The 26,930-nt window shown below is 37.3% G+C and overlaps 1 protein-coding gene across 3 annotated transcripts; it reads left to right on the plus strand.

The window, feature by feature from the left end:
• Positions 1-2,878: 2,878 nt before the first annotated feature.
• Positions 2,879-24,980, plus strand: KLF5 (Kruppel-like factor 5 (intestinal)). Of its 3 annotated transcripts, XM_006864311.1 has the most exons (5): positions 7,238-7,354; positions 7,415-7,483; positions 9,789-10,662; positions 12,027-12,086; positions 24,787-24,980. In XM_006864311.1, the coding sequence occupies exons 1-5, from the start codon at positions 7,238-7,240 to the stop codon at positions 24,963-24,965; spliced, it is 1,299 nt and encodes a 432-aa protein (XP_006864373.1). In that variant the 3' UTR covers positions 24,966-24,980. The 3 variants fall into 3 exon arrangements, with proteins under 3 accessions (XP_006864374.1, XP_006864372.1, XP_006864373.1); XM_006864312.1 differs by lacking the exons at positions 7,238-7,354; positions 7,415-7,483 and adding an exon at positions 2,879-3,044; XM_006864310.1 differs by having other exon boundaries at positions 6,921-7,483.
• Positions 24,981-26,930: the final 1,950 nt, after the last annotated feature.

The following is a 26,930-nucleotide window of genomic DNA, read 5'->3' on the forward strand; positions in this document are numbered from 1 at the left end:
TCCTAAAAGATCACATATATGGGTAAATTTACGTTAACTCTGGAAAAAGTAAGATGTCTAGTGAGGCAAAAAAGATAATATAAAGGTTCAGATGGTGTTGGGCTGCTAACCATAAAGTCGGCGGTACAAACCCACAAGCTGCTCCATGAGAAATAGATGAAATTGTAAATATTTGTAGTCTTGGAAATCCTATATAGGGTCTCTATGAATTGGAATCGACTCCATGGCAAGGGGTTGAGTTTAGTTTGGAGTGAAGTAAAAAAGATTACATGCAGTTTCTTGTTGCTGTTAAGCGCTATCCGGTTTCCAAGGAGAGGTTAGTGAGTTTGAATCGCTGACCTTGGGATTCGAAGTTCCTTGTGGTCCAGTGCTTATCCTACAAGGCCACACCAGGACTCCATATATAGATTTGTTGTTGTTAGGTGCTGTCGAGTCAGTTCTGATTCATAACGACCCTGTATAGGTGTTCCAAGGAATTGGGAGGGGGTAAATTGAGTTAACAAAATCGAAACTCTCTCTTTTTCCCACAATAATGTTGAAGATATAAATTTCTTTATATTCTGATAACATTTTTCAAAATAAACTTCTCATTCAGTTAAAACAAACAAACAAACCATATAAGCTTTGTTGAGTTTTAAATGATTCTGTGCATTTTATCAAAATGCTGTAAATAAATTTTACTTAATGTTGTTTAGTTTTGGTAGCATAGGGGATTATGAGCTAGGCTGCTAACCAACTGCAAGGTCAGCAGTTCAAATCTACCAGTCGCCTCAAGGGAGAAAGATGAGGTTTTCTGCGCCTATAAAGATTTACAGCCTCAGAAACCGTATACAGAGTCTCTGTGACTCGGAATCAATTGGTGGCAGACAACCACCACTACCAATGTTGCTGTTGTTAAGTACCGTGGAGTCAGTTTCAACTCACAGCAACCCTTAAAGAGTTTCTGAGGCTATAAATCTTTATGGGAGCAGACAGCCTCATCTTTCTCCCCTGGATCAGCTAGTGGGCTCGAACCGCTGACCTTGTGGTCTTCAGCCCAGTTTTATCCTACAGCGCCACCACACTCTCATAGGGAAAAATATATGAACAAAATAACTCCAGATAGCCCAAATTTTTATTCTAAACCTTGAGTGAAAATCTAGCTGGTCAGTTAAGGAATTAATTATAGCTTATTAATATCTCACATTTATATTTAAAACAGTCCCCAGGTGGTCCCTTTTCAACTTCAAACTTTCTTTGCAATCTCTCTTTAACTTGCTGATTTTGCAGTGAATCCTGAAAATCTGACGGTTTGATTAAGAAAGTTTATATCATTTGCCAGCACAAGGTATAGCTGTTTTCAAATAGAAAATCTTTAATTATCACCTACAATTCTAATTAATCTTTAACTGTGTAGAGATAAATTTGTTTTCACTAAAAGCACATATCTTGATTACCAAATGAATACATGATAATACATGGTGAAAATTTTAGAAAGCACAGAAAAAGATCATTAACTAACTGTATGTAATTTAACTATTCAAATGTAATCATTAAAACACACACACTTTGTATTTTCTTTAATGTTTATGTGTTTATAAAACCTTTGTTTTTCTTAACATATTATTTTTTGATGTCACTAAATAGTCTTTGTTGTTGTTGTTAAGTGCCGTCGAGTCGGTTCCGACCCATAGCGACCCTGTACAGGGTTTCCGAGGGTGTAAATCTTTAAGGGAGTAGAAAGCCTCATCTTTCTCCCGCGGAGCGGCTGGTAGTTTCGAACCACTGACCTTAAGGTTCGCAGCCCGATTCGTAGCCACTACGCTACCAGAGCTCCTTAAATAGTCTTTAGTAATATGATTTTTAGTGGCAAAAAAATGTCCATTATATAACTACATTACTTAACTATTCCCCCCTCCTTTATTATTGGATGCCTAGGTTATTTCCCATTTTATTATAATATATACAATGAAATATTATATATATTGTTTTTGTTAAGTGCCATCGAGTCAGTTCTGATTCATAGGGACCCTGTATAGGGTTTCCAAGGAGCAGCTGGTGAGTTTGAACCACTGACCTTGTAGTTCAAACTGACGTTGCAGTCCAGTGCTTTATTCCACAACGCCACACCAGGACTCCAATTATTTTATATAATAGATACTATATAATATAATGGAGTCCTGGTGTGGCATTGTTGGTTAACATGCCAGAACGCAAAGCTGTTTGAACTGAAAGTGGGCAGCTTCAGCTCATCAGCTACTTCTCGGAAACCCTCTACAGAGTTGCTATGGGTCAGAACTGACTCAATGGCACTTAACAACAACAACAAATAATATAATGGAATTTTTGTAAGGTGCTGCAGGATAATGCACTGGATCACAAGGTCAGTTTGAACCACAAGGTCAGCGGTTCAGATCCACCAACCACACCTCAGACACCCTAGACAGGGTTGCTATGAGTCAGACCGACTTCAGGACACTTGACAACATATAATGTAATATGTAAAATATCTATTATGTGAAATACAAACAATTATGTGTAAAATTTTCTTGAAGAGGAATTATCAATCATTGTCAAGGCTATTTTTAGCCTCCTTGATCCATATTGTCTAATTGTCCATAAAAGTTGCACAAGTATATGAAAGTGAAGGCATAAAAAATCCAGTGTTGCTATTAGCATGATTTTCACACATTTTATTTATAAATCAACCTATAAAAGGACATTCCCTTGTGAGAGTGAACAGTTCAACATACGCTGCATGTGCCCCACAGCCTGGCACCATTACAGCTTGCATCATAGCAAGAACAGGGACTGACTCACAGCTCTGCTCATTGTGATGCAGATGAGGTAGCCTCTTTAATGTTCTAAAAGATTGTTTGGTGTAAATGCTTCACTTAAGGATTTTTATCTTAAGCTTTCCCATCTTGTTTAGAGTCAGAGTTCAAATATTGTCCATTTTAAGCTACAGTATGCCTGGCCTGTAACTTGGTTCAAGGCATTTCTGTCATTTTTTTGTCTACTTACATTGACAAGGTTGAAAAAGCAATTCCAGTCTTCCCCAAAAGGTAAAAATTCAACTGCTTGTGTGTGTGTTACTAGAGTTTTTAAATTAGACTAGGTAAATTATAGCACATTTAGGAATCAGTGAACAATGGGGCTTTATGAGATCTTTCATAAAGAACACATTCAAATTCAAACTTAAATATAAAATTTAATTTGTTAAGAACTGGAAGCAGGAGACAGTACAAGAAAAATACAATATTAATTTTTTTCTTATTAAGGAAAATAATATTTTAGTTTATACACAAAATAAGTACATCATTCTATTTAAATTATGTGCTTTTTTTCAGTAGAAAAACCATGAACCAAAGAATCTCTTTTTATATCTTTCAACCTTTTGAGTCAAATGGTTTAGAATCTAATTGCAGTTGAAGCTTCTATTTATTTTTTATTTATTTATTTTTTTATGTATAACCTTAAAGTGGGCCCCATTAATGAAAAAAAGAAATAGAAATATTAAAAATGTGTGAAATACTCTAGAGGACATTGATTTTTGTTTCCATTTCTACAGATTCTAACACTAGGAAGAGAATCAATAAGTATCAGAAAAGAACTTTTAAATTAAACCTTACCTTAGACAAGTATGTACTCCTTTTAAAAGATTATTTTTACTTATTCCCGGGCTTGTTTTTTGGCCCAAACTCATTAGGTAATTTGAGTCGGATTTGATGGAAATGAACTACTCTCAGAACCTGCTCCCAATCAAACTGAATACAATTGTGTTGGCCATAATACTCCAGATCCCTTCATTGCAAGCTCTCCATGACATTTTTTCCAAACAACTGAATATGAATATTTCTTTTGCTGTGTCTTAACGTGAACACAGTGATAGCTTCATATTTCTCTCATCTCATCACTCAGAAGCTATCTATCCTTTTTTCCCCCACTGCCTGCTTCAAGTACCTCCTCCCCCTATCATTTTTGCTTGTTCAGCCCCCACACATTCAGACGTATTTATTCCCGTAAAGATAGTGACACTTACAGTTTATTCTAAGACTAAATCTGTGTTGCCCAGTGACTAAGGACTTAAGCATGCACTGCTTCTATGCTTACTCTCCTACCTAACTTGACTACTCAACTTTTTTTTTATTCCTTTCTCTCAGAAACTTTTCTTTTGGCACAGTTCATTCAGTTAACACGCCACTGCCAGGCCAGCCACTAATTGATTTCTGAAATCTGACATTTGTTTTTTGTTTTCTCCTATCTTCTCTAATGGTACAGCACTACTAAGCAGGAAAGACTGCAAAGAACTAGAAAGTTCAAAGTAATTCAAGATCTGTCCATTCATACTATCTGGCTTCACACCAGTGTAGAACCTGTAACATTCTGAAAAATATTTATCAAGTTTTAACCCTTTTTGTTAAGCTGATGAAACAGGTCTTCAACTGTAGCATTTGTGTTTACAGCAACATTAATGAGCTTGGATGGACACGTTCTTTGTGTGTTCGGAACTACATGGCAAACGTCTCAGGAAAGGATTACTTTCCAATGTCCGTATTCTTGTACAGCGTTGAGCTAGTTGTTTTCAGTGAGATTTGCAGTCCTGGGCATTTCAGAGAAACCAGGACTTAAAAGTGGCAGTCTTAAATTTATGAATCCTTGTGCCAGAAATGAAATTTAAACAAATGCTACTGCATTTGAGCTAAAAAGAATGTATTTTCTACTGTGAATGTGTTGTAAGCCCAGTCATAGCTGGGTTCAAATGTATATTTCATTAAGAAAAGTGGAAAATGTGAAAACAGTGGACAAAACATAAGCATATATTGTTTTAAAATTTAATTGCTGCTTTTTTGTTCTTTTGTTTCTGCAGTGGGAAAGCCTTTGTAAATGAAAGCATGTTAAAAAGTGGTGTCAAATTATACAAGCATTTCCAGTAAAATAAACGGATTTTATTGCAGTGAAAACATGGGTTGAAATAACAGGCCACTGAAACTCTGATAAAAAGAAAGACAAAAGAAAGACCTAGATAAGTTTTTTTAAACAAGGATTAAAATATAATTGGATGCTGAATTACATTAAATCGAAGTCAGATTTAGACCAAAGTTAAAAAGAAAAAAAGTCTGCAAAATTTCTATCAAGAATTATCGATATCACATACAGGTGTGGTCATACTCGCAGCATTAAATAACTAAGAAGCTCAAAAGTGAAGTGTTATATTAAATTCCATACCAATTCTATAATCTGTTTTTAAGCTGTTTAACTCAAGAAGAAGGTTTAATATTAAAGAAAATGAGGACAGCAGTTTTAAAGATGGAGGTGGACAGTATGGGATTGCTTGCTTAGGAAAAACCCTGCAAAAACACTTATTAAATACTTTGGTAACCTGAAAGTTGTCATCATCTACCATTCTCTAAAAGCTGTGATTGTAGCTACACAAATGAATCATGTATTAACCGGACGGTAAAGGAAAAAAAAATCTATTTTACAGCACAATTATCTTTTCTCATAATAAACAAATATTTCTAATACTTTAATGTGCATATTAATTTTTTAATCGACACACATAAAGGAGATCCATACCTTCTATAGAGACTATAGAATTTTTTTTCTAAGAACTCTTTATTAAAGCTGTTTGAGAAGTGATGAGTGGGCTGTTGTATATGTAAAACTGCCTAATGGTATAGTGTGCTGTCAACATATAGTACATATGTAGTAATATTCCTGGAATTTTTATTACAGTTTATTATTTCAGCTTCCCAATAAGCCAGATAAAATCATGTACAAGAACATTAAGGATTAAGGGAAGTGGTTTCCTTAGGTGATTGCTGGCAAAAATTCACCTTCCCATTATAACATAGTAAATGGACGGTGATATATTTCCTTTTACTTTCCTACACATTTTGATAGCTAGTTCTTAGAGCTGACATATGGCTGTTTGTGGCTTCCATGATTGTCTTTTCGTAGGAAAAGGTGCCATGGTGTTAGGTTAATATGCTTTTTCTGCCTTGTAAATACGAAACTCCATTTTTCGAACATTCATGATTGTCAAAAAAAGCTCAAATTGTAAGGTCTATTTACATATTTTATCTATTCATTAGTGCTTAAAGTAGATTACATGCTTCGGTTAAACATTTTAAATATGAAAAATGTCAAAATTTATCTGGCCCATCCCCCCCTCTCTTCCACACGGATACCAGATAAAAAATGTGTATAAAAATTTCTAATCATTTAAATTCAGAAGGAAACATACAGGATTTTATGTAAGGTTTTTTTTTTTTTTTTAATTGCTTGTCATTATACTTTTTATTCAGGACATTCCGAATTTGTTTTGCAAAATGGATATATATGCATATTCATTTCAGATCCTTAGAGACAAGATCTGTTTTTAAATTTGTGTATCACACCGCCCCTAGTTTTCTGCTAAAGAGTACATTTCGCATATTCAAAATATATACTTTTTAAACAGTCTCGAAAAAACGTAGCTCCCCCACCAAGCCTGATCTGGGGTTTAGCTTTTGAGTTTCAGGTCCTTGCACAACACCTAAAACGTGCAAAAGCCCTTTTTCTCCCTAATCCTGGCAGCGAACAGTCCGGGGAAATCTCTCTCAACGTCTCCACCCTAATTCCCTCTCTTCCTAGATTCCACCCAGCTCCTCTCCTACCCTCCGCCCCCGGCTCCGCCAACCTAATCTGTCAGAGAAGTTGTGTACAAACTGCGCGGCCGCTCTAAGCGCGAAGCTCGTGGCCCGAGAGGGGTGCGGTCGGTCCGGCGGAGGCGGGGTCCTTGGTGAAGCTCTCCCTTCTCATAGGCTGGATATTCCGGTAGGGCCGGCCCCAGGGCCTCAGGATTGGTGGTGGCGCTGCCAGTCTGGGCGACGGGCTCCGCCCCCTCGGAGTTGGGTGAAATAGAGGTGGGCGTCAAGTGTCAGTAGTCGCGGGGCAGGTACGCGCGCTCGCAGCTCGTTCGCGGGGACTGGCGGCTGTAGGAACGGCTCGGAGAAGGAGAGAGCGCACTGGGGCGGGGCGGGAGAAAGTGGCCGCCCGGAGGACGTTGGCGTTTACGCGTGACCGAGCGGCGGAAGAGTTTTGCTTTTTCGTGCGCGCCTTCGAAAACCGCGCTTGCTGTTGGCTTAGGAGTCCGCCAAGAGCCACCCCTTTCTTCGCCCGCGGCCCCGCGCCGAGCTCGCCGGTCCGCGCCAGAGTGGGCGAGGTGGGAACTCGCGCTCGACCCGCGCCCGGAGCCGCCCCCTGAGTGCCCATGGCTACGCGGGTGCTGACCATGAGCGCCCGCCTGGGACCCGTGTCCCAGCCGCCGGCCCCGCAGGAACAGCCTGTGTTCGCACAGCTCAAGCCCGTGCTGGACGCAGCGAACCCGGCCCGCGACGCGGCGCTCTTCCCGGGCGACGACCTGAAACACGCGCACCACCACCCACAGGCGCAGCCCCCGCAGCCCGCGCCGCCACCCGCGCCCGGCCCGCGGCTGCCCCCGGAGGAGCTGGTCCAGGTAGGAAGAGCCGCTCCCTCTCTCGACCCTCCCGGGGCTCGGGCGTGTCCGCCACTACGACGCACGGGCGACAGGGGCCGCTCCAGGCTGGGGCGTGCGTCGGGGCGCACCGGTAGCCAGTGCCGGCTGGCCAAACCTGCCCCGCACCTCAGCCTGGGCACCCGCACTTGGCAAGGAGAAAGTGGGGAGATCCGGGAAGGGTTCGGAGATCAATATGTTGCTTGGTCGATGAGAGGTTAACGAGCCAACTGGGTTTTCGTGCTCTCCGCAGTTTTCCTTATGTATTTGGGAGATGAAAGCGTGTACCCCGTGCCCAATTTTACTTAAATTTCGCCACTACTCCCCTCTTTTCAACCCAGTGCCACGGTCTGGAGTCCTCCCACCCTCAACCGCACCCCGTTGGCGGCTCTCGGGTTAAGTAGAAACACAAGTTAGGTGTTGGGAGGGGTTTCAAAGAGTTTCCAGTTTAAAAAACCTTGGCTCGACCTGCTGTAAACGCGATTGTGAGGTTGCGTGTTTGGGAAACGCGAGCTAAAAGAGCTAAGTTGTATTGGAGAAGTTATTTATCCATAAAAAAAGAAGAGTGGGGGAATAAAAAGGGGTGTGTGTGTGTTGTTTTCTTGGTGTGCGTGTAAATTTCCTCCCAGAGTCGCGTTGAAAGCTGGCAGTTGGCTTTGCACTTGCCCAGCAGCCGAATTAGAGCAACCGCCTGTTTCTTTCGCCCACGCAGGGAGTCATATAGCCCAGAAAAAACTTCCCGGGACTTTTAGCCTGTCCCAAGGTAAAAAAAAAAAAAAATTGGAAACATACCCACATGCAAACAGCTGGAAGAGCTAAAATCAGAAACCACTAACCGCCACGCGAGCGCAGTGCGAGAAAGGGTTTAGTTCGGTTTATTTCCAGACGGTTCGTTTTAATATAGCCCCTTGGTATATTGTGTGTTTGCGACCCAGCTCCTACTCGCGGCGGTTTGTCTGCTAGTGTCTCTGTGTTTTGAGAGGGCAGTGGCATTTGTCAGAGATGTGATTCACATGACTGGAGCGTTCATTTTATTTTTAAATCGAGGCTATTCGGGAAAACCCCATCCTCATCTACACCGAATGATACACGATGTTCAATATGAAACGCTTTTGAAATTAAGTAGTGGCAAAAAATTACTCTTATTCACTGAACTAAGGTGAATGAGTTCGGTGAGCCATTTAAATTTAGTTGGGAATTTTTTTTTCTTTCGAAATATCCTTATCAGTGCTTAAAATGAATACAAAAAGTAAGTTTGTGTTGTCTTAAGATAGAAGAAGGTAGCTTGTTAAACGAGATTGAGACACAGGCTGAATGATGCCCTAAAAAAAGGGGGGTGGGGAATCACCATTTGAAAGTGATTTGTTAATTCAGTTTGTTTATTTTCTGCTTAGGGGAAACCAAAAGGATAAGGGATGCCTGAGCTTTTTACAGAGTAAGGGGGAATGTAGCATAGGGCCACTGAAGAGGACATGATAAATGTTTTGCTGATGACTGTGCTAGCTAGCACTATAGCAGCCTCTCCCCACCCACAGGCTCCTTAGCACCACTCTACCAAGGGAATGATTTTCCCAACTAGGTAATTAAAGATCTGTTTTAGATAGGGATATGAATAGGAACATTTCATTATCATATTAACCAATTACAGAATCTGCTGATTAAAATCAACATTTAGATCCAATGTTGAATGTGGTGTTGTTTTGTTCTTTTTTCAGTGGATCCAGTGTTTTGCTTGAAAACACTTTATTTCATTGTCCACTGAACTATAAACAAGAAAAGACACTGAAATTAGCCAATATGAATATGATTTTTTAGATTAGCTCTAGAACCTGTAGAAAATCTTCGCAATGAATATTGTTTTTAAGGTTTGCATTTTTTTTTTAACAAGTTAATCTTGCAATGAACAGAACTGAGGTAGTTTGGCAATATTAATAATATTGTACTTGAGTTGCAAACTGAATTTTTAATAGGGCAGGGAATCTTTCTTGTATGTGGGCGATACTTTATTATTGCATCAGAAAGCAGTATGTTCTATTTGCTTCCCTTTTTTTCTTGATTTTCCTCTTTCACTTTTTGTCGGGGGAAATAATTTTATCAAATTTATATTATGCAGAGTTTTGTAAGTTGGCAAATAAACCTGGGTATGTTTGGAAGGAGTTTGCCTTAATATTCTTTGAAATAAATTGTTAGGATGGTGGTTGGGGTGGATTTTAGTAAGCAAAGTTTGTCCTTCCTGAGATGATGAATCAGGTAGTTTATGCATATGTTTCTATCTTTTCTTTTTTAGACAAGATGTGAGATGGAGAAGTATCTGACACCTCAGCTTCCTCCAGTTCCTTTAATTCCAGAGCATAAAAAGTATAGACGAGACAGTGCCTCAGTTGTAGACCAGTTCTTCACTGACAGTGAAGGGTTACCTTACAGTATCAACATGAACGTCTTTCTCCCTGACATCACTCACCTGAGAACTGACCTTCACAAATCCCAGAGACCATGTGTAACACACATCAAGACAGAACCTGTTACCATTTTCAGCCACCAGAGTGAATCGACTGCCCCTCCTCCGGCCCAGACCCAGGCCCTCCCTGAGTTCACCAGTATATTCAGCTCACACCAGACCGCAGCTCCAGAGGTGAACAATATTTTCATCAAACAAGAACTTCCTACACCAGATCTTCATCTTTCTGTCCCTCCCCAGCAGGGCCACTTGTACCAGCTACTGAACACACCGGATCTAGATATGCCCAGTTCTACAAACCAGACAGCAGTAATGGACTCTCTTAATGTTTCTGTGTCAGCCGCCATGGCGAGCCTTAACACACTCACCTCTGCTGTTCCACAGACTGCAATGAAACCATTTCAGAGCATGTCCCCTTGCACATACACAATGCCAAGTCAGTTTCTTCCACAACAGGCCACTTACTTTCCCCCATCACCACCAAGCTCAGAACCTGGGAGTCCAGATAGACAAGCCGAGATACTCCAGAATTTAACCCCACCTCCATCCTATGCTGCTACAATCGCTTCTAAACTGGCAATCCACAATCCAAATTTACCTGCCACCCTGCCAGTTAATTCACAAAACATCCAGCCTGTCAGATACACTAGAAGAAGTAATCCTGACTTGGAGAAAAGACGCATCCATTACTGCGATTACCCTGGTAGGTGATTTTACACAGTTAAAGCATCAGTAGATGTCTTTCATATTTGTATATGTGTATGATTAATCAACCTCAGATTTAAAAAAAATTACATTTGACAGTTGGGGGAAAAAAGTCTACATGTGCCTTTTGTATCCCAGTCCCCGCCTTACTCAACCTATTTTATGTGTTAAAGCAAAAGGAAAAGGCTAACATACTTCGGAGAAAAGTTACTTTGAACTTTTTCCTCTTTTACATGAAATAAAATATGAGTTTCTAATTTAGCGTTAAGTCACAGTTACCTTGTTTAACCAAGCAATCTAATAAATTTGAATTTTTAATTACTCATCTCAGAAAGAGATTAAGGTAGTACAAGGAGAAAATAAGGTGTGATGAAGAACTGGCGATTGAGACTGTTTTGTATAGGGTAGATTGAAGGATGGTTTTAATAGTGTATGTGAATGTCATTCTTGAGTGAGGCACGCAGCTCAAAATATAAATTGATGGTGATAATGAGTGAATGAAGGAGTCCTGGTGGCACAGTAGTTAAAGTGCTCCATTGCTAACTGAAAGGTTTGTGGTTCAAGTCCACCAGTTGCTTCACAGGAGAAAGATGTGGTGGTCTGCTTCCATAAAGAATTACAGCCTTGGAAACCTGTGGAGGGGGCAGCCCTACTCTGTCTTCATAGGGTCATGCTATGAGTCAGAATCAACTCAACTGCAATGATTAATGGATTATTAATAAATGTATAAGTTGCTAGCATACTTTATGTGGTTAATATCAGATAATGTATTGACTGTAGTACATGATATGGCATGACATGCTAAACAAAAAGCAAAAAATGGAGGAGTATGGAAAATTACAGTCATCTTGGACAACAATTTAGTTACATTTAAGATATATACTATCTTGTTGTTGTTGTTGTTAAGTGCCATCAAATCGATTCCAACTCATAGCAATCCTGTACAGGGTTTCCAAAGAGCATCTGGTCAGTTTGAACCACCAATCTTTTGGTTTGAAGTCCAGTGCTTATCCTATAGCGTCACACTAGGAGTCCAGAATTATATATTACAGTACCTCTTAAATCACTCATGTATGTGCTACTAGTATAAAGTGTAGATACAAATGTTTCATATGTAGGTTTGACTTGGTTATCTTCGTTGCTCCCTGCAAAAGGGATGCATAAAACAAATCATTTTATGCTTTTTAATAAGGCAATGGGGGGAGGACTCTTACAAACTTCTATTAAAACTGAAGCTTCAAATATCTCATCTAGCATGAGAGATTTCTTTTAAAGCCAGATTTTAAACACTGAATCATCAAATGTGAAGATTTCAAAAGGATCTCCAAAATGACAAGCTGTTCTTCCTCTCCTCTATTTTAGGCTGCACAAAAGTTTACACAAAGTCTTCTCATTTAAAAGCTCACCTGAGGACTCATACTGGTATGTAATTTTCTTGTTAATTCTGTGAGTTGTGTAAATAGTGTAAGTGGTATTCATCCTTTTAAAAGCCAACACGTGTTTGATCTCTTCTTTCTTCTGTCAACTTTTATTTTTTAATGGCCTACCTTTTCAGCACTGGCTTGGCTCAAAATCCAGTTCAGTAAAAAAGTCTGGTTCCAGGAAGGGATGATGTTCTCTTCACTAAGACCTTGCCCTGTCACCTCATGTAGAATTAATTACACAGAAGTGTAAACAACAGCATTTACTAATGGATTTAAACTCTGCTAGGAAACCATTCTTGTCTTGAAGGGAAAAACGCAACTTCTCTAAAGCCATTTTAAGTTCTAAAATTTCTCCTTGTAGTAGGTAAAACATAACTGCTTTAAAACGTATCTTTAATTTCACCTTTAGCTCAAAATACCTGTGTGCAGCATGTTTTCTGTGCTTGATGGAAGGGGGCTGCAATTGCAGTAGTAAGGTAGACAATCCAAGGATGGGTTGTGGTTTATAAATTATTTTATACTCCACCTCAACCCACACTCTCTGTGTTTCAGAGACTTCATCTTTTGTTTAATCCATGTTTTAAAATGTGTTTCTTAAGTCTAGCCCCATTAATTGTAAACACTCATTTTCCCAGGTCCATAGCAATCATCATTCGAGAGCTTTTTAACCCTTTTTAAGATGAAAGTAGGTGGCATACTGAAAAACCCCTAAAAATACCCAAAATATTTTCAAATATGTATATGGTTATTGTCTGTGACTTTCTTAAAAGAACAGCCCTAATGGAAAGAATGTATATAAAATGATTCCTTTTTCATCCCTCTGAATAAATACAGCCTTACCTAAAGTTCAAAGAATAAGTTTGCTAATAAAAGCAATGACCTAGCAAAATGTATTATTCCATCATTGCTATGGAAACCAAAGTATTCAATAGTTCCTTTGAATGGGTTGTTGGATTAGTGTGAGGACTTGAATCTCCCCAGGCTAGATGTTACTATGGAAATTGAGTTTTGATAAATGAAGTAGTTATCTCTTAACTGCTGCATTAAAAAGTAAAAGCATTTGAGCAAAGGTCAGTGCTGCCATAGAGCACAGAGAAGAATATGGTTGCAGACATTTTAAATGTCTGTTAGCAATGCCCTAGCGATAAACACTACTTATTAAAATGAAATCTAAATCGTGTGTGAGTGCAAACTGGTATAGATCTCAGGACTTTTTGGTGTGTTGTTGTTGTTGTTTTTTGAGAAATTATTTTTAAAGAAACCAATGGATTATTCAGGCTTGAGGTTTTTAGATATAGACAAATGGATTACATAAAAGGAAAAATACCACATAAACTACCCAAGGTAGAAATTATGTTTGTAGTTAAACAAAACACCCACAGTACAATTAAGCATGTAATAAAAAATCCAAGGTAAGCTTTTCAAAATACAAATGATGAGTGCCAAGAAAGTGTTCCATACCTATAAGTATTAAAGTGTCATTTTATAGAAATGTGTATGCTATAGAAAGTTTGAGATTAGGCTTTTTTCTGAGTTATTGATTAAGGACAATGGGGAAATTCTGTAGACTGATTTGAACTGTTTCCTGTTTTTTTCTTTTGGAAGTTCTTGAATGGGAGATAGTAAGGAGGGAATGGTTTTCATAGGTTTAAAGTCTCTTAAAAAAAGAGAAGTACAATCACATATAATAATGTAATCACCTGCTTACTGCAGGGATGTAGTCTGTTGTCAGAGCATATCTAAGTAGCATTTCAACCCGGCTCCAGGGTTTATTTAGTGCTTTGAATGCTTAAACTTGGGATTCACGAACTTGACCCTGTTGGCAAAGAAATTTAACAGTGGGTTATCTTAACAATGCATGTACTAATAAAAACAAAAAGAGAATGTAGGCCTGGTTTGGGTCCCATACATCCACTTTTTCACCAGATCGTAAACATGTGGCCTTCAACATCTAATGAGTGAGACCATGTAATCCAGTTTAATAAAGTTTTGTTTGATAGTCTTTCAAATGCCTTGGGGAGGGTTTTGTAGCAGACTTGTTTATCTGGCTAAACTCGTTCTTGGGTAATCATAGAGCATTGGGGTTGTTTTCTCCTCATTTCTAGTTGCTAGACAATGCCTTTTAAAATTACCTGTGCCTCTCTCATTGCATCCTTCCCACCCCGTCTGTTGGATTTAAATGAACGTATTTGAACACAGCAAAGCCTTAGGCTTTTTGTCTTCCTTAATTTTAAGGCTTACAAAGCAAATCAATTTTTTTTATTTTCTATCATTTGATAACTTATTTTTTTCCTACCCCATCTCATCTGGACAATCTAATTTACTCTAAGAACTTTAAAAAGCAATCTCTGGGAATGTTGTATGTGATGACATAAAATACATTACTTTTTTAAATGATTGGCATTTTACAGACAGAATGTGAAACCACCCTAATTTTTTTTTTTTTTTTTGGAATATAATAGTTTTAAAATGTCAAGTTACCCATTTTTTGAAAAATGCAATTAAAATGAAAAACTACATCTGAGTCCTGTTTAGTTGCTTATTCTGGATTTTTAGATTATAAATGCTTCCTAATGTACTCTGCAAATTGTCTTTCCAAGGCACAGAACTTTTTCTTTTTTAAGCTTGAGATGAGAGTAGAACATAACATTTTCTTGAACCAAAATTCTCAGCAGTACTCAAGTACTAAGTTCATGTACGTTTTATATTTGGAAAACATATAAATAATACAAAGCTGTCTTTATGGTTAGGCTTTTTATACCTGAGACATAATTTGCCTCTTATCTTGTGGTGCTATAGGATAAGCACTAGACAGCTAACTGAAAGGTCAGCAATTCAAACCCACCCAGCCACTTCTTGAAACCCTATATAGATGTAGACAAATTGATTACATAAAAGGTTGCTATGAGTCGGAACTGACTCCAAGGCACTTAACAACATTTCATTTAAAAACATACTCTACCTGTACGATAGTGTACATTTATGACTATATGTTGTTGTTGTTAAGTGCCGTCGAGTCGGTTCTGACCCATGGCGACCCTGTATAGGGTTTCCAAGGAGCAGCTGGTGAGCTTGAACTGCCGAACTTGCAGTTCAAACGGCTTTACAGTGTGGCGCATTAACCCACAGCGCCACACCAGGCCTATACAGCCATCCTTTTTATGGGTGTTTTTGTGTTGTCATGTGTGTGTGTCAAACGTGTGTGTGTACATAGTTGTTGTTAAGTGCTGTTGAATTAGTTCCGACACATAGCGGCCCTGTATAGGGTTTCCAAGGACCGTCTGGTGAGTTTGAACTGCTGACCTTGTGCTTTATCCTACAATACCTCACTAGGACTTGTTATGTATACATAAATATATTTTAGAATATGGTTAGAATAATAATTATTCTTTCTAGGCAACAGCGTTAATATTTCTATATCAAAATATCTGTAGTAGATTCAGCAGCATTTAAATCTAAGGAGGTTTTGAAAGTTGTGGAAAAATTCTATTATCTTTTAATTCCATTTTTCCATGAACTTTGGAAGCCCCCTCGTGAACAATTTACTAAAATTTTGTATACCGTCTGGTGTATAGAAGGGGCTAAGCCCATTGCTGTCTTTAAGTCGTTCCCCAAATACGTCATTTGTTCATGAACTTTTGAAGCCTCCTCATATGAACAATCTAATAAAGTTTTGTATACCTTCTGATGTATATAAGGGGCTGTGCCCACTATTATTTAACATGACTCTGTGAACTTTTGTGATTCATCAATCAAGTATTATCTACCATAAAGTTAGAACCTTTAAAGTTGTATTATCATCTCACTATTAAATGATTATGCTCATATACTGTAACTATTTTTAATTTTATACTGAAGATTAAAAATTAACTTCAACCTTAACACAGGCTCAGCGTCAGAGGTTAAAATAAATGCAATAGGAAAAAATGTTAAGATTTACATGTGCAAAGAAAATTTTGCTAGGAATTAGAGTTTTTTTTTTTGTTTTTTTTTAATGACTGCCACAGGTTTCTTATATGCCTGTAAGCACCCATAAATTGAATTACTGCTTTTACATTGGGTGTGGGATGTCTTTAGAAATTATAAATTAGTTTTATACCTTTAAAAATATATATTTATGTTATATGAAAGGCCCATAAAGACAACTCGCACTCATTTTCTGACTAGAAATGGCATCCCCATCCCTCAGGATAATCCAGAACCTTCCACAAACCAGAGTTATTACTGCAACTGACAAAATGCCAATGTTGTCCAGCTCTTCACTGTTGGAGTAATTTTTATGATTTGTGTATTTTTGTATGTGTATATTTATTACAATAGATCTGCAAGTTTATATGCAGTGTTTTCAACCCCAAAGACAAATGAAGATTGTCTTTTATATTTATAACCATTAAAATTTTAATATTTATAATATTTAAAAATGACAAAAGTACATTGCAAAGAAAAAAATCCTGGAAAAGTAGATTGTGAACTCAGTGTAGGTGTTTGAAATTCTAATGTGTAGATGTGCAGGTAAGCTTTATAGATAGCTGAAGCTGTTGGAAAGTTAGGATATGGTAACATTCTTCAGTCATTTACTTGCCAGTCTCAACTGTCAGGATCCATGGGGCAGAACATTAGCACATGTCAGTGAAAGTCTTCGAGCAGTACTCAAGCATCCCTCAGACCCAGACTGCACTAAATGGGGTCGGCACTAAAAGATCCTTGAGTAGCTGACTACAGGTTGATATAAAAACTACCAAAAAGAAAACCAAGACAATTGAAGACATCCTCCACATAAAACAAATTGGAAACATGTAGGAAACAAAGTGGAAGTGAAGCACTTTGCTGTTTAGTGCTGTGTTTTATAGTAAGTTAAGAGTCAAGGTTCCCTGTAAGAAAGAGTCCTACATTATGTCTTGGGGAGATTTTTAGTCCAGAGAATGAATTTCAAAGTTCGTTCTGTATTATTTGCTTAATATGTATAACACTAAATTTCAACAGGGTGCTATTTAGTTGTGGTTGTTAAGTACCTTGGAGTTGGTTCCGACTCATAGTGACCCTGTATAGAGTTTCCAAGAAGCAAGTGGTGGGTTTGAACCTCTGACCTTGTGGTTAGCAGTCCAGTGCTTATCTTACAGTGGGACACCAGGAGTCCATATTCGAAAACTACATGGGAAAACCACACATTTATCTTGTTAGTGTTAAGATTTTTCTAATTAATTCTTTCATTTAAATATTTCTAACCTTTTATTTTCATGTGTTCTATGTTGACAATTTCAGGCTTTTTTTTTTTAAATGGCTATGAACTCACTAGTTCAGACATGATCATGAAAGTGGAAGCCATTTCTTTTTAATGACTCACTGGGAAGATTAAACTTTGCTTCTAGGACTTGTTCTTTCATCTGAAAAACTTTTACATAGAAAATTGATTAAACATTGTTTTGAGATAATAAAGCTTATCAAAGGTTAAGAATTTTAATTTAATTCCTGAAACATTGTGGACTGATCGTTGTGGAGAATCCAAAGATAGGAAGGAATAATTTATTCTTGCCCTTTTGTTCTAGTGGGAAAACACAGTTCATGAATAGATTACAGTAAGTCTCTGGGTTGTGAAATCTTATTGACAGAATACTCATCCACTTGACTTATCAATGTTAGGTAAAATTTGCCCACACTTTGAAGGAATTGAACTCCCAAACCCTTCTCATTAATGAACAATCACCTTCACGTGCTGAACTTACATCTTTTGAAGCATTGAAAAGGCTTCAAGCCATTTCTTGGATTAAAGTAAGGCTAAATCTGGTAGCCTAGTGGTTACGAATCGGGTTGCAAACCTTAAGGTCAGCGGTTCGAAACTACCAGCCGCTCCGCAGGAGAAAGATGAGGCTTTCTACTCCCGTAAGGATTTACACCCTCGGAAACCCTGTACAGGGTCGCTATGGGTCGGAACCGACTTGACGGCACTTAACAACAACAACAAATAAGAAGTATTGTTCTTAATGTGCCTTCGCATCAGTTCTGACTGATAGCTACCCTGTTTGTATAGGGTTTCCAAAAAGCTGCTGGTGAGTGTGAACCACCAACTTTGTTGTTCATACTTCTATAGAGTGTACTATGTCCTGGTGTGGCACCTGGTAGGATAAGCACTGGACTGCTAACCACAAGGTTGGCTGTTCAAACCCACTCCCCACTCCTCAGAAACTGTATACCAGGGATATGCTATGTGTAGTAACCAACTCGATGGCATTTATTAGCACAACAAACAACAGTACATCTTTTCTGGTGAAAGATTAGAAACAAAGTAACCTATTTTAGTAAGAGTATCTGATTAGCAGTATTCCTGTTCTGTTAGCCTCTATTGTTTATTTTCAGGGATCTCTAACAGCTCTTACTAAGGATGAGTTACTGTCTTATGTTGTAAAAGTGCACAGTAGGTAACAACATTTTTGACTGCTTTATAAATGCAAACTTTTAAGGGTTGGAGAGGAGGAGGCTTTTAGTCCGGGTAACGATGATAAATGGCAAACGAAAGGAAAAGATCTAATTACTTGTTTGGTGCTAAGAAAAACAACAACAACAAAAAATGTAAGGATTTAAAATTTTGGCTTAAAAGAGGGGAAAGTAAAATAGTGCTTTGACACTTTGCTTACCATACTCCTTTTTTTTTTTTTTTTTTAGAGAAGGGTGAGGGTTGGAGAAACCAGTTTGGGTTCTTATTTAAAGAAAGGGAATCTGAGTGATGTCTTTTTGTCAGGGGACTCAAGAAGATGGTATTTCATTTCATTAACTCTATTAATCGACAGAGATGGTTTTCCATTGTTTTTATCAAGAACCCTTAGGAGCAGTAGCTTGCTTAGTAGCCTAGAGATAGGCTCGCTGGGATAAGACTGCAGGTGTAAATCCTTTACAACAAGCAAGTACATGCCATCTTTCTTGTAACCATCTGTTGCTTTTTTGAGAGGTCTTCCTGCCTTTGACCAGCCAGCATATAGGGACTTCAGAGCATTTTAGTTTCTATCAAGTTCAGTCTAAAACAAAAATAAAGTTTTTATATAGATTTTATTTATTTTTGCAAAAACTTAACTGAGAATATTTCCTCTTGAAGAATCTAAGAATTCAATTCACATCTATGCCTGCACATTGACAGGACTCTCCTCAGTGACCACCCTACGCAGAATTAGAGCCAGACAGAGCCCTGTTATGGCGGCTTTGTCATGACTCTTAGCAAACCCTGTGTAGGGTTTCTGAGGCGTCCAGTCTTTTGCCGGAGCAGAAAGCCCACAGAAAAAGACAATCTGACAGCCACACAGATACTTTTTCATGGCTTCCTTCCTTTTCATTAATAAGAATAACCAAGAGTTAGACATTGGACAAGCATGTAAGTGTTCCAAAGATGCATTAGGAAAAGTGTGGTATCACAGTAGAAATAGAGACAGTGTCTGCCCTTGAGGAAACTTAAAAGCTGGTTAAGGAGGCAAAATACATCTATTTGAAGCCTTCAGAAAGCACTAATATATGTATAAGTACAAATCAATAGCTCAAAATGAAGTTAAGTGATGGTGGGGGATACAGAGAAGTGGAATGATCTCTTACGGATTGTTCAGAGGTTTTCTGGAAGGGGCACACAGCACAGTGAATCCGTTTTTTAAGAAAGTGATAAGCATAAATTGGCAGTGGGGAGGAAGACCAATTCTTAATGTTTTCTTTTAGTTAATTTCCTCAAAATGAGCATAATACTGACAACAGGGAATATAGTATATTTAGTAAATATTAGATGCATTATGAAAATATTAATCTTTGAGGTGAACTGTCTGCTTTTTCTTTGTTTCAAGACGAGACCTATGATGAGCTTTAATTGAAACATTTTTTACTGCTTTATATTCATTAAAATTTTAAATTTTCATTAAAAATTTTGTAATGAAATGTTACTGAGATAATATAAAATCAAAGTAAAGCTAACATTGTCCTACTTTACCTGTATTGCCTTACATTTTTCACATTTTTTTTCCCTTTAATGCTTTGATAAAAATATTTCCTACTTTTATCATTGATTAATAGGCACGAATACGATATGGAGCCTATTTCAAACTCTGGACACCATTGCATGTGGGGGCTGGGAGATCTCATTGAATTGTGTAAATATTTTTCCTCCTGAAAGCAAGTTCATTTTCACCTTCAAGGACTCTTAAATTATAAAATGAGATTAGGGGATAGCTATTGAAATTTTTTTCCATTTTGAAAGTTTACATTGTTTCTCAGACTAGTATATAGATTTGAAGTTTCTTTAGGCTACGAACCAAGTCTTATTTGTTACTTTTTGCATGGCATTTAATTCAGGTCATGCACTCTTTTGATTATTAAACATTGTCTTTAATTCTAATGGTTTTTAACATTTATCTTTGGTCAGGAAATTGATTTGGATTGTCTTTCAGCCATTAGGAAAGATGAATGAATTTGCTATAATCAACTTTGAAGAAGTTACCTAAAACAGCTATTTTAAGAGAATTGTTTCCATCTGTTTTCTTCTTTTGTAAGGAGAATCTGTGCAGAACATTTGAGGAAAAAGACTTGGTTATGAGCCTATTGACTATGTTCAGTAGAGCAGAGAAATCTCCCCTTCCACCCTTTCCATTGTGATAGGGTCTCAACAGCATTTGAAAAAAACCCCAAAAATCTGTTCATGTGAGGGGGGGCGGATTATTTTAGTCTGAAAGCTTTTCAAAGGCTTAATAAACATGTTTTGCTAACTCCCTGAAATTCTCTTAGCCTGCTGAGAATAGGTGCTCTTTTTAATTACTTTTTGGTGACTGTCAGTAAGCATAAAGTTATTTGTGGGACCCACAGGCCTGGAATGGTACCTCTTCCTTCCACAGAGGGTTGACTCTGTCTGGGTGTGACCTGTGCTTCCAGCTGTCTGGGGCTTAAGAGCTGCTGTTCGCCCAGCAAGTTATTCTTTAGCTGACCTTCACAAGTGGCTTTATAATCTTTAAATAAATTTGAACACTATTTATGTGTTCCTTAAATCATTCAAAGAGAACATATTAGTGTTTGCTAATGGAAGATTTAAGTAGGACATTAAGAAAAGTGGCAGGTCTGGATTCTTAATGTCCAGCTCATTGTTTTTTCTCCTAACTCATGAGGTTACTGTGTGGCTCTCGTGAAATGCTAAGTACCCACTGCTGGAGTATGTGTTCAGTGTGCTGTACCTGCTCCCGCCTCTTACTAGTAATGTTCCTAGTATGTTTTCATACATTATATCAGTGACTTTGATGGATCGTATGTTTACCCTGAACATTTTTATTTCTCCTAAAGATAGGAATTCCTAGCAAAATTGCCCTCTAAATATGAAAACAGAATGAGAAAATGTGTACTTTACTTGAGATAATATCAAAGCTTGTTTTTCATGCTATACAAGTTTTCACCCTTTTTTTCTCTTGGCCTTTGGAAAGTTTCACATTAACAGCATGAGAACTTAAAAAATACAGTTGATGTTGAAAGAGCTTAACTAAATATTTTAAATTGGTGGTATTGGAAAGAGATTTTGTAAAAATCCAATTAAACTTTTGAAAGCTCTACCCTGTTGAAATATAACTTAAAGGAAGTCAGTTTGGTTTCCCAGAAGTACTTTGCATAGTGTTTCTGGCTGAGGAAGAAAGACTTGAGTCTGCTGTTTGGCCAGAAATTGGGTACCAGCTTCCTCTATGATGTTTTGCTTGAGCGGTGTTGACACCTGAACAAATCCCATAGAAGCTGCCCCAAGTGGGAAGTAGTTCTTGCTTTTATAGTGAGACTTGGCCCCAGTAACTAAAGTTCCAGACACTGCTAGTATTCTTGGCTGAACAACCTATAGATGTGCATAAATTGAGAGCAAAACTTAAATGTTTAAGGAACTTTAATGGCTACTGTATTTCCACCAAATCAGTAAAGTAAACTTTAAAAATATTGGTGTAGTTTATTGCTTCGTAGCCAATAAAAATAGTGAACAAAAAGAGCCTAGTGTCCCTTGTTTCTTAAATAAACTATGAAAATTCAGTTCTCTAGCTTATTTATTAAATTCAAAGACTAGAATGATTTCTTTTTTAAATTGAGGTAATTGAGGAATTTTTTTCCCCTTACCTCAGACACTAGAAGCAACTTTTTTCATTAAATGAGAGCAAAGTATTTAGCCAACATGTTTGTTTGTTGTGATCTTTTTCATTTATAAAAACTAGGAAAAACAAACACATGCAGAAAGTTATTTTTCTGTTTGATTTTTAAGAAGTGAGCTATATTTATTGCTGTTTGTTGTCATCAGTAGATTCTGACCCTTGGAGAACCCCATGTGTACACTTGTTTTAATACTAGTGCTATGTTGTTAAGTGCCATTGAGTCAGAGCAAGTCGATTCTGACTTGTAGCAACCTTGTATAGGGTTTCCGAGGAGTAAGTATAAGAATTGAGATGTGTACAGTGTTAAAATGGAGTGATAATAGGGACCAAAAAGAATTTAAAAAATGTGTCTTGGTTCAGAGCAAGAGAAATTAAAGGAAGGAAAGCGGCAGTGAGTACATACACATACCTTAGGAGTTGAAAATGAAATCTTTCTGGAAATAATTGGGGCACTCTTAATGTACAAGGGGGGCTTCAGAAATTTTGTGGGAAAATTCCATTAACTTTTAATTCCATTTTTCCATGAACTTTTTGAAGTCTCCATGTGTGTGCCCTATTCTAGTCTTTTTATGTGTGTGTGTTTTTTGAAAATGAAACTTGTAAACTTTTGTGTGGTTTAGGAATTTGTTCAGAGTTTTAAAAGATGTCTAAATAAAACTTAGCAGGAAGCCAGCAATATTTTACTATGTAAATTTATCTCAGTACTCAATTCCCCCTTTAAAAAAAAGCCGACAGATTCCTTTAAAATGAAATCATAGATGCAGGAATTAGTAATTCGTGCTTAGTGAAAGATTTTGGGTTATATTTAGTGGAACACATAGCATTATTGCATAAGATTAATTATTTCAAAACAGGGAATTAAGATAAACCCTAGAGCGTTAACTGCAAATTGGCGGTTCAAACCCTCCAGTTGCTCTTTGGAAACCCTTATACTGGGTGCTATGAATCAGAACTGGCTCTACGGCACTTAACAACAAAAACAACATAAATACTAAGTGGCTCAAAAGATAATGAGTTAGGAAACTTGGGGTAACATCTAATAATAAAAATTTTAAGGAACTCAAATATCAGCTTGCCTCTGTGGAGACAGCTGTGTGATAGTATAGAGTAAGTTAATAGAATGATTATAGTGTTTTTAGGTCTGTATCAAGGAGTCCTGATGTCACTCTGTGGGATGCACTGGACTAGAAGGTTGGTTTGAACTATAAGGTTGGCAGTTCAAATACACCAAAACCCCAGTTGCCCCTTATTAACCGTATACAGAGTCACTATGAGTAGGAACCAACTTGACATTTAACAGCAACAGCAGTCTTGCAGGGTTTTTGTTTGTTTTTAAACAGCTGTATCCTAAACAGTGCAGTACCTGGCATATAATAGACATTTGGCAGATTGTTTACAGAATAATTTTAGGTTATCTTTTTGCTACAACACCTTACAAAGAAATAGTAAGCAAATATTAGAATTACAGTTTTATATCCTGACTCTTCTCTAAAGTGAAGTTCGTCAACTCTAGACTTTCAAATCTGGGTGAGGAATTTATTATATTTATCTTGGTTCATTTCATTTGTTAAATAAGAAAGCATATTAAACCAAGAAGTTTTAAACTCACTTGACTTGTAGAAGACTTTTGTTTTAATCTTATTTGAATGAGTTATGAATGTGAATCTCAAAAGAGCAAATGACCTAGTAGTCCATTTTTGAGGAAGTGTTTTCAAGTGAAGTGGTTTATGTGCTGGAAGCTTCCATCTGGTTATTTTTTTTTAAATATCCAGGACTAGTTTCAGATAAAAGGTGTTGATCCGTGAGACATTAATTTCATTGTTTAAATGATGGAATAGCTCCTTCTTGGGTGCTGCTGTTGTTAAGTGCCGTTGAGTTGGTTCCCACCTATAGCGACCCTATATAGGGTTTCCGAGGACTGGCTGAGGAGCTTGAACTGCTGCTGACCTTGTGGTTCAAACTGACTTTGCTGTTCAGCGCATTAACCCACAGCACCATACCAAGAGTCTTCCTAGGGTAGCTACCAATTATTTAATTCCCCTTGACCACCTTCTAGCCATTGTTAAGTGTAGTCCAGTGAATTCTGACCCATAGCGACCCTATATAGGGTTTCCGAGGAGCAGTTGGTGAGCTTGAACTGCTGACCTTGCAGTTCAAATGGCTTTGCAGTCTGGTGCCTTAACCCACAGTGCTACGCTAGGACTCCTTCTAGCCATTAGTTCTATAAATTATATTTATAAAGTTATGACAAAGCTACCAAAGCTTATCTAATCAATTCATGAATATATGTGTAAGAGAAATATATAAAAATAAAGAGCACTGGTTGGTGTAAAATTGCTGTTTTTCATTTCTTCAAAGGTACATAAAACACCTTTTTCTACCTTTTTATGTATATAGTTAGAGGTATTGATGACATGGTAAGCTCTTCACTAATGGCATCTAATATTTAGTTCCGACTCTACCTTGTGACCTTTTCCCACTGTCCTGGATCATGATTTTATCTAATTTGAGTTTGATACCGTTATTTCTTTCTAACGGCCCGTCTCACCTCTTTGTTGATGATCACAGGTGAAAAGCCATACAAGTGTACGTGGGATGGTTGTGACTGGAGGTTTGCCCGGTCGGACGAGCTGACCCGCCACTACAGGAAGCACACAGGCGCCAAGCCCTTCCAGTGTGCCGTGTGCAACCGCAGCTTCTCACGCTCTGACCACCTGGCCCTGCACATGAAGAGGCACCAGAACTGAGATCCACTGCCCGAGGGGAGCTCAGTGTCTATGCAATTCATACTGACGTTATGCAGTTAATCTGGTGAAATTTTAACTACAAGCTTAACTATATATATATATTTATATATATATATATATATATATATAAAGAAAAAAAGACAAAAACTGGAAATGTATATTTTGTATATTTGAGAAAACAGGGAATACATTGTATTAATACCAAAGTGTTTGGTCATTTTAAGAATCTGGAATGCTTGCTGTAATGTGTATGGCTTTACTCAAGCAGATTTCATCTCATGACAGGCAGCCACATCTCAACACAAGGAGGGGGGTAGGGGGTGGAGGGGGTGTTTGCAGTGTTTTTACCTAAGCGCCATCATTTAATGTGACAGTGTTTAGTAAACAAATCAGTTGGCAGGCACAGGAAAGAGGATGACATAGGGTACTTTTTTCAATATTAGACGATTCCTTGGAGGAGGTGCCCAATGTACGTGGCAATTCACAAATAGCCGTTGAACAAATGTGGTTCTTTTTTTTTTTTTTTTTTTTTTAACTATGAGTTGCATATTTTGCTATTTGAAATTTTGTAAATATGCAAATCAGCTTTATAGGTTTATTGCAGGTTTTCTAGGATTATTTTTTGGGAAAATCATTAGTAATTTGAAAATAAGCATGAATACATTTACAGTTAGAATTTGTGGTAAGATACCACTCAAAATGTTACCAAATTCATTTCTTTAGGGGGAGAAAATAATCATAAAATGAAATTAAGCAAATTTCATGCACTGATTAAAGTAAGATTGTTTATTTTAAATATGGAAGGACATTTTATATGAATTGTGAAGTCGAGCTTAAGAAAGTTACAAAACACAAAAGTTAAACCTCTTACGATAAGCTACGTACAGTATCATTTTAAAAAAGGATTTATGATGTAGTTCTCACATGGAAATGTTGGTTTTATGATGCAGTTTCATATGCTGAAATGTTTGCTCGTACAGTACTGTGGGTTAAAAGCCAATTTTTGTGGATTTTGCATGTAATATACAGTGAGACACAGTAATTTTACCTAAATTACAGTGCAGTTTAGCTAATCTATTGTTAATACTGACTCAGTGTCTGCCTTTAAATATAAATGACATGTTGAAAACTTTAAGGAAGCAAGTGCTACATATATGCAATATAAACTAGTAATGTGATGCTGATGCTGTTAACCAAAGGGCAGAGTAAATAAGCAAAATGCCAAAAGGGGTCTTAATTGAAAATGAAAATTTAATTTTGTTTTAAAAATATTGTTTATCTTTTATTTATTTTGTGGTAATATATAGTAAGTTTTTTTAGAAAACAATTTTCATAACATGATAAATTATAGTTTTGTTTGTTAGAAAAGTTGCTCTTAAATGTGTAAATAGTGACAAATGGTGTAAATAATTTTGTAAGGCTTAAAATGTTTATACGTGGAAAATACATACATAAAAAAGCATAAATCGGTTGCTGTTTTGCTTCTTTTTCCCTCTTATTTTTGTATTGTGGTCATTTCCTATGCAAATAATGGAGCAAACAGCTGTATAGTTGTAGAATTTTTTTGAGAGAATGATATGTTTATATATTAATGACAATTTCTTTTGGAAAATAAAAAGTGCCTAAAATAATTCATGTTGTGTCTTTCTTCTCCACCTACAATAGTAAGATCAATTAGCTAACAAATTCCATTCCCAAAGCTAATTTTTTTTAAGTGTATGCTTTATCAAGGCAGTTAGTAAAAACTAATTCTCACAAATTAGTTTAGTGGGTTAAAATTAAGAAAGGTATGCGACAAGGTTTTATTCTTTTACCATACTTAATCAACCTGTATGCTGAGCAAATCATCTGAGAAGCTGGGTTATATGAAGAAAAACTTGGCATCAGGATTGGAGAAAGACTCATTAACAACCTACGATATGCAGACAATACAACCTTGCTTGCTGAAAATGAAGAGGACTTAAA

The sequence above is a fragment of the Chrysochloris asiatica genome, unplaced genomic scaffold, assembly GCF_000296735.1.
Source record: "Chrysochloris asiatica unplaced genomic scaffold, ChrAsi1.0 scaffold00063, whole genome shotgun sequence".
NCBI classification, from domain to species: domain Eukaryota; kingdom Metazoa; phylum Chordata; class Mammalia; order Afrosoricida; family Chrysochloridae; genus Chrysochloris; species Chrysochloris asiatica.

Bases quoted from the DNA above. Each gene is read 5' to 3' on its own strand.
- KLF5 (XM_006864310.1), top strand. From the start codon at position 7,238: ATGGCTACGCGGGTGCTGACCATGAGCGCCCGCCTGGGACCCGTGTCC. The intron at 7,484-9,788 runs GTAGGAAGAGCC...TTTCTTTTTTAG, and splicing joins CCCCGGAGGAGCTGGTCCAG to ACAAGATGTGAGATGGAGAA. The intron at 10,663-12,026 runs GTAGGTGATTTT...CCTCTATTTTAG, and splicing joins CCATTACTGCGATTACCCTG to GCTGCACAAAAGTTTACACA.